The sequence below is a fragment of the Giraffa tippelskirchi genome, chromosome 3 (assembly GCF_054371585.1).
Source record: "Giraffa tippelskirchi isolate mGirTip1 chromosome 3, T2T-mGirTip1v1.2.pri, whole genome shotgun sequence".
NCBI lineage: Eukaryota > Metazoa > Chordata > Mammalia > Artiodactyla > Giraffidae > Giraffa > Giraffa tippelskirchi.
In genome coordinates, this window is record NC_137277.1 from 16,073,578 (window position 1) to 16,081,460 (window position 7,883).

At 45.4% G+C, this 7,883-nt stretch overlaps 1 protein-coding gene across 8 annotated transcripts in view; it reads right to left on the reverse strand.

Moving 5' to 3' along the window:
* Window positions 1-6,737, reverse strand: part of BPTF (bromodomain PHD finger transcription factor) — a 133,204-nt gene extending 126,467 nt beyond the window's left edge. For all 8 annotated transcript variants that reach the window (XM_081576850.1, XM_081576848.1, XM_081576849.1 and 5 more), the window contains exon 1: window positions 5,884-6,737. In XM_081576850.1, coding sequence (XP_081432976.1) covers window positions 5,884-6,514 — 631 coding nt within the window. In that variant the 5' untranslated portion in view covers window positions 6,515-6,737. The remainder of the gene's footprint in view (window positions 1-5,883) is intronic.
* Between the last annotated feature and the right edge of the window lie 1,146 nt (window positions 6,738-7,883).

Consider the following 7,883-nt stretch of genomic DNA (forward strand, 5'->3'; position numbering starts at 1 on the left):
CCACGGAGTGATGAATGGATGAACAAAAAGTGGTATATTCATATAAAGGGATATTATTTAAATACAGTACTGTTACATGCTCCAAGATCCATGCACCTTGAAACCATTAATCTAAATGAAAGACATTATATATTGCAGGATTTTTTTCATAAGAAATTTCCATGAGAGACAAATCAACAGAAAATGAAAGTAGTGGTTGCTAGGAGATGGAGCAGGGGAGGGAGAGAACAAGGAGTGACTGCTGTGACTGTCACTGTTTCTTGTTGGGGTGATAAAAATATTCTGGAATTAGGTAGGGGTGATACATTCACAACTCCGTGTATACACTGAAAACCACTGAATGATATCTTTTTTTTTTAAAGGGTGAATTTTATGCTATGTATTCTGTATCTCAGTAAAACTGCTACTTTAAAAACATCTCTTTAGGGATTTCCCTGGTGGTCCAGGGGTTAAGAATCTGCCTTGCAATGCAGGAGAAACAGGTTCAATCCCTGGTCAGGGGCTAAGATCCCACAGGCCTTGGAGCAACTAAGCCTGTGCACCACAACTACAGAAGTCTGTATGCTGCAGCTAAGACTCGTGGCAGCCAAATGAATAAAACAAAAATTAAAAAAATAAAAATGCAACTTTTAAATTGTTTTTGTATTTTTAAATACAACTTTTATTTAATATTACTTGAAAATAATTCAGCAATTCAGATGTCCAATAAATGTTAGCTGTTACTATTTTTAAAAATCATTCAGCAATCAAAAAATATTTGAGTAATGTAACTTAGAATCTAGAAAAATACATAAAATAATTTGACATATACCAGTAGACAAAACAATTAAAACATTATATTTAGCTATATGCACTTTAATTCCATCTGTATGATTTTACTTTCAATCTTTTCAAGTGCATTATGTAAGTTTTTTCTTTTTAAGAAATGTTCTACCTCCTGAGTGTTACCATGTTAAAGGACTGAAAACATGAAAAAAAATTAGAATAATAAGGGTCAGTACTAAACTAGTGCTAAATTATGCAGATGAGGCTCTAAGTGCCACAAGCAGGCATTCAAACAGGAGAAAGACCAAGGTGAGCATCAGTACTCTGGGAGGACTTCTAGGAAGAGATCCTCAGAGTGTGCTACAAGAGCAGGGAACGAGGAATCTATCCAGTGCAAAGAGGGCATCTGCTAGGATCTGCTCCTGTCTTTGTCACCCAGACTACTGGTCTCCCATCACCCCCACCAACTTCTCACCCCCCAACATCCCCACTCCAAGAATCTGCAGTCACAGGGAGGACACAGCATCCTGAAGAGAAAGAAAAGGTGGACCTAAGGGAAGAAACCAGAGCTCCTGGCCTTAGTAGCCCCAATCTTGTTGCACACACACATTTCAATACCCAGCTCCACTTCCATTCATACCCCAGCAGAGTACTGGGCCTGGGTGGTACACAAGACCATCTATTACTGCATACCTTGGACACACCTCTCTACCACTCACAGATCACGCTGTCCAACTTTGTAGTAACTCTCTGGGGCCCTCATTTTCTTTCTTTTAATTCTCATGTTTAACCTCTTCAAGTACTGATATCTGAAAACAGATCTCATTAATTTCTCTTATAATCCTGAACGCCTGTTGCTATTGAAAACACTGCCATTCTTACAGAGGCCAATCTGATGAAGTTCTCTGTCAACAATTCTGATGCTGTCCAGGCTTGGAGAATTCTGAAGTACCTCCTGGACTGACGTTTCCATCCAGGGCTATAAACCCATCCACATCCCCACCAGTTACCTGTCCTCTTTCAATCCACCCTGCAAAACGGAAGCAATGCTCAATTTCCTGACACCCCACTGAAATCATATCCCACTTGTTTCCAGATCTTCTGACTGACCCCCAATATCCACAAGTGAAATAGATCTGAAATAGACTAGAGAGAAAAGAAAGGGCTTCAGATATCACCTCTCCATTAATTTTCTCAATTTGCAGGGGGGAAAGAGCTGGCTAAATCGGCGATTTAATAGTATCTGTGATTTAATGTGCTTTTATTTCATGCTCCTTGCATAGTACTGATAGGAATAGAGCACATCCCTTGGGTGTCCCAGGAGTGAAAAATGACTGCGGACCACTGATCTAGCCCAATCCTTACCCAACAAATGAGAGAGAGAGGAAAAATGCTGTAGCCTGGTTCTGTAACTACAGCCCAACAGTTTCCTATTCATATACTCAGGCTCTTGCTAAAGTAGGTTACTTAAGACTGCCCACACTTGAAAGTCAGTGCCTTGGTTTATGCTACTCCCTCCCTGCCTGTGTCGATCCTCACTAGCTACATGCTCATCCACACTGGCCACATTCCCATCCTCACTAGCCACATGCCCATCCAGGAAGCACACATCCATACCAACTCCCCCAAATAGTGTATGATCCCACCCTCCTTTAAATCTCCACAGTACTTTGTATCTCACTTGTAGCAATCAGGAATCCCAAGCATACTGAAAAGATATTTACTTGAAACTGGTGGGAATAAATATTTTCCAACAAGTAACAAATTCTTCTTCAGATAAATCTACAGTTCATTCATAGCACCTGTGCCACCCATCTCAACTGTCATAACCTTAGAAGACATAAATCACTAATGCTCCCAGGACAACACCAGGGCTTCTGTTTTCTGAAGTCACCAGAAGTTCCAAATTTCAAAATAACAGCTAAGTATTCTCATAAGTCCCACACAAGTTAAACGAAAGAACGGCTCTGTTTAAAGTCTGACTTAACTTTTTTGAATTAGCAAACACTTGATTTCAAGGTGCTGTCGGAATTTTACCAAATGCCTATGCAAAACATTTTCTATACAATTTTTCTCAATGTACTTCAAAAGCATGTCATAAAACCTACTGTCTGAAATAATTCTAACTTTCAACAATAAAAATACTAAAAGCCTTATGCAACCAAATGCTTTGAACTTAAGCAAAACTAGATGATTTCAAATTTGTATTAACAAGTTGCCATCCCTACAGTAACATCTGTCATGTGAGGACCTTACATACCCATTTAAATTTTTTCTTCATTAAGAAGAAAACACTTCACTTCTACTGAATATTTTTTTAAATCTATGGTTTTAGAAAATTAATCTAGTAACATCAACCAATGTCTTTGCATCAACAGGTATATTACCTACAAAGTACTCAATATTATGAACAGATGAATGAGTAATTTCTTATACTAAGTATATAAGTATACTAAGTATAATTTCTTATTCTTATGTTGGTACTTAAGCCAACATTCTAATTTACAAGACTTAATCAACTTATTCTAAATTACCAGGAAAGTATATTCCTCTTTTTGGTCTTGACAACATAGGTGGATTCGAATCCACCAAATATATTTATTTATGAACTTCTGGGATATCTTAAACCAGTTCTAGAACATTTTTTCTTCCAAAGCATATACACACATATACACATTTACCTAGAAGTACACCCAATAAAACAAATGAAACAAAGGGTTAGCCTAAACAACTCACTGTCATGCATTGTTATTCCAGGCAAGTGGACATATTCTAAAAGTTTAGGATGTAAAATGTATCATCTTTTTCACCATAATCTTGAGAAATAATGTTTCAAAAGTAAAACATCTAACAAGTTAACACCACATCTAATAAAGAAAGGAAAATGCCTGACAAGCAACATGAAACAGCAGCTCAAAGCACACTAACTCTGCTACTATAAACTGGTCAAACTATCAAAATCTGATTAGGCCAATTTTTAGTTTCCCACATCCAAAATATTTGGGAATTATGGTACCCACTGGAGAATCAGCACACCTTCATCTATTACAAGTTCTCACCTACTAACAATCATGTGTCCAACCAGTCTTTGATGAGCACCTGTAGTGTGCCTGAGACACTGCACTAGGAACTACAGGGGGTGTAAGACTAGTATAAGGATATATAGTCCTTAGTTTCACATAAAGGTAGGACAAGCATACACCAGGTAGACTACGAATGTCATCAGAAAAAACAAAACGTCATGGAAGTACAGAAAGATATAAGGATCTTTTTAAAAAAGAAAACCTAACCACAAAATTGTAATTTAACAGCATATACACCGCTCTCAACCCTAAATATTACTTGCTAAGCCTTCAAAGAGGAGTTAAAGTTAGCTGAACCACCCTGCCAAAACGCCTTAGCTCTGTCTAATCTGAGAAAACTTCCTCCAATAGTATAATTTACTCTCCATGAGTCTTTCAGTTCTGGGCTCCTGGTAGAAAAGACCACATGTGATTTCGTAAGGTAGAAATCATTACTATAATAGATGCACTAAAATTAAGTTGGCAAGAATGGTGTGTAGTCCTTTCCACATACAAGACATACACACCTGACATCTGATTCATTCTCTTCATTATCCTGCCAGCTCTCCCTCACTCCACCCCCAAAACAGGCAGATATTCTTACTGTCAGGCAAAAGAAATTACCTTTTTCCTTTGCTAGGAGGGCAATCTAAATGGGCTTACATCTGACTTAATACTCATACTCCTCCAATGAGTATTTAAGCATTCATTTAAAAAAAAAAGGCACATTTACATTTAACCACTTCTATTCCAGTCTCTTTTAAAAACAAATGACACCTAATAACTTTGTTAAGACTATTCCTTCATGAACTTTACTTTGGAAATGCTCTGAAAACTGGATTCTAATTTAGTTAATTCAGATTAACAAAAATATAAAGGAAAAGATCTTGTAGGTTACTGCTATAAATTATGATTTTTTTTCACAATTTAGTAAACTACAACTACGTATTTAATACACAGCAGCCACTGTGTGTATTTGTAAGCGTGTTTTTTAAATAAACAAAATGCATCTCAGCACCAGCCTAGAGAAGCTCTCTGAGAAAACAGGAGTCACCATGGAGAAGTTCATTGTAGATCAGGGAGGACTTATTACCCTCGAAACAGAAAGAAAATAAAAAGTCATTTTGCGTTAAATTTTCCTATACTTCTGCTGTGTGACTTGGAAGTTGGTCCGAAAGTTCATCTTCAGCAATTACGTCTGCATGATCAACCATACGTCTCTGCAACAGGTGACAGGAAACTGCATTTCTCAGGCAAAGGGATCAAATTAGTTAAGACGCATGTTCCTGCGGTCTCTTATTTTGCATTTTACCAAAATGATATTGGAATCAGATGAAATAGCAAATTTGTTTTGGTTTTCTTTGGTTTTTCTTCTTTGCTTTTTAATCAGCCATTCACCAGCAACTGTTGCACGAGCCCATCAGCATTCAAGAATAAAAACAAACACACAGGACCAGATAAGGATCCCCTACTAACCCAACTGATCCATTTCCTTAAGACAGTTTTAAAACCACACAGCTCGGGGTGTGAAGAGAAGCATGTTGTGTGTGTGTGTGTTTGTATGGCACAATCTGTCTGAATCCTCCATTCCCTTTTTTAGGAACCGATATAGACTAAAAATCTAAAAGAAACCGCATTAGAAATGCAAAGAGGTTTGCAAAAACAAGAGGCTTCTTTCATTCCAAAAAACCAAACCAAAACAAGGGGAGAAAAATGAATGCAATGGATATGTGTGTGCCAAAGTTTCAACTCTGCCCGGTGAAGACACTGCACTGGCACACATTTTTAAGAGGAAAAAGAGGGGGTTGAGGGGAGAGAGCGAGCGAGCGAGCGTGTGGCCTGCGAACTGCAACAATGCAATCTCCATTTTGAACAATGCGCCTCTTTCCTCTTGTAAATCTAGTTTTTTGCCACTTGATGTGCCGTCGCATTTCCCCTCCGTTTGGGGGGTGGGGGGGAGGTGGGGGGGTGGGGAGACCAGAGAGGGAGTGAGCCGGGGGGAGGGAGGGGGGAGGAGGTGGGGAAGAAGTCTGCAGCAACCGGGCTGGGTGGGTACCTGGAGTGCTGCTATAGGTGCTATGGCTCCTGAAGCTGCTTTCCGTGCAGTAACTGGCGTCGTCGTCGTCGTCGTCTTCCATCTCCTCCGGATAGTCGGAGTCATCGTCGTCCTCCTCCATCTCATCCTCCTCCTCGTCCTCGGAATCCTGGGTCTCCTCGGCGTCGCCGTCCTCCTCCTCCTCCTCCTCCTCCGAGACCATGTCCTCCTCCTCCTCCTCCTCTTCGCTCTCGTGGTCATCGTACACCACTTTGTTGACGGCCCTCCGGGCCGGGGTGGTCCGGGCCAGGTGGCCGCCGCCGCCCCCGCCCCCTGTCCTGCCGCCCCCGCCTCCTCGCCCCCCCCGGCCCGGGGCGCTGGTGCTGGGGGGGGCCGGCGGCGGCGGTGGCGGCGGCGGCGGCGGCGGCTTCCTCCGGCTACTGCTGCCCCCCCTGGGCGAGCTCAGCCGCGTCTTGGGCGCCACCTCAGCCTGGGCGGCGGCCCACCTGCCCCGGCTGCTGCCGCGGTGCCGCGAGCGGAGCCCCCCGATGGGTCCGGACGTGGGCGGCGGCGGCGGCGGCGGGGCCGGGGCGCAGCGCTCCGCAGCGGGAGCCGCGGGCTGCTTGGGCGGCCTGCCCCGCCGGCCCCTCATGTCGGAGCTGAGGCGGGGGGGGGAGAAGGGAAAGCGGAGGGGGGAGGGGCGGGCGGAGGGGTGGCGGTGAGGGGCGCCGGGGCCGGGTGGGGAGGCCCGCGGGGCCGGGCGGGAGGGGCCCGGCCGGCGGAAGCGGGTGGAGGGAGAAGGCTCAATCCGAATTGCTGGGGCCCCACTCCGGATCGCCTTCAGCCGCCATCTTGTTTCTTCCCTCTCGCTCGGTGACTGGGGGAACCGACAGCGGCCGCAGGCCCGGAGCGCGGTCACGTGAGCTGCGCCGCCGACGAGCCTGGGACGGAGCGAGGCCGCGCAGCGGCCGCTAGGGGGAGTGCGGGAGCGCCGGGTCGGGGGCGGGGAGCCCGGGGCGCCTCCGCGCGACTTGGCCAGACCACGGGCGCCTGCGGCGGTGAGGAGAGGGGCGCTCCCTCGCGAAGTGCCTGGTATCGAAGGCCCCGGGAGTCGGCTGCCGACTCTGAACTCGCGGGGCCTCCTTCTCGCGTGTCCTCTTACCAGCTAGGAGACGAGGGCAGGGAAGCCCCCAAATTTGTCCCCGTCCTGTCCCCTTGGGGAATGTGATGCTGAGAGAGCCAGAGAGGGTATCGCGCCGGGGGAGTAGGGGAGGCGACTCCAGCGACAGAAGGGACAAGGTGAACGCCAGCAATGGAGGGAAGTTACCTGGGGACGGTGAGACGAGCCCCCAGAACTGTGAAACTCTGAACGCTTGGCTCGAGAGAGTCCAGGAATTGATCTCAATGACAACTGCTGCGGGGGTGAAGGGGGCGCTGTGCTAGAAACCCCGCCCTGAGCTGCCAAACCCAGAGGGAGGGTCGCTCTAAGACGGGATAAAATCCCCTCCCAAAAAGCCTTCGATAAACTTCAGAAAGCAACTACATTCCAGCCTCCACCACCTTTGCCAGTGTCCCAGCTAGAAATTCGACCACCTCAGAAAGAGCTTTCTAATTTCTTCCTTGCTGTAGAAAGGATAACTTCTCCCCTAATACCCACTTTAAAATGTTGGATGTTTGAGTTATCGGGAGATAATTTTAATCTCTACCTGACAAGTAACAAAGTCTCGGCTAAACCCAGGGGACGAATCTGAGGATGAAATTTTAGGCATCCCGGGACCAAAGCTGGGCTTCTCTCGTAGCTCAGTTGGTAAAGAATCTGCCTGCAATGCAGGAGACTCGGGTTTGATCCCTGGGTCGGGAAGACTCCCCTGGAGAAGGAAATGGCAACCCACTCCAGTCTTCTTGCCTGGAGAATCCCATGGACAGAGGAGCCTGGCAGGCTACAGGCCATGGGCTCACAAAGAGTCTGACACGACTTAGAGACTAAAACCACCAACCAGCAGGGACCAAAACAGGGAGAC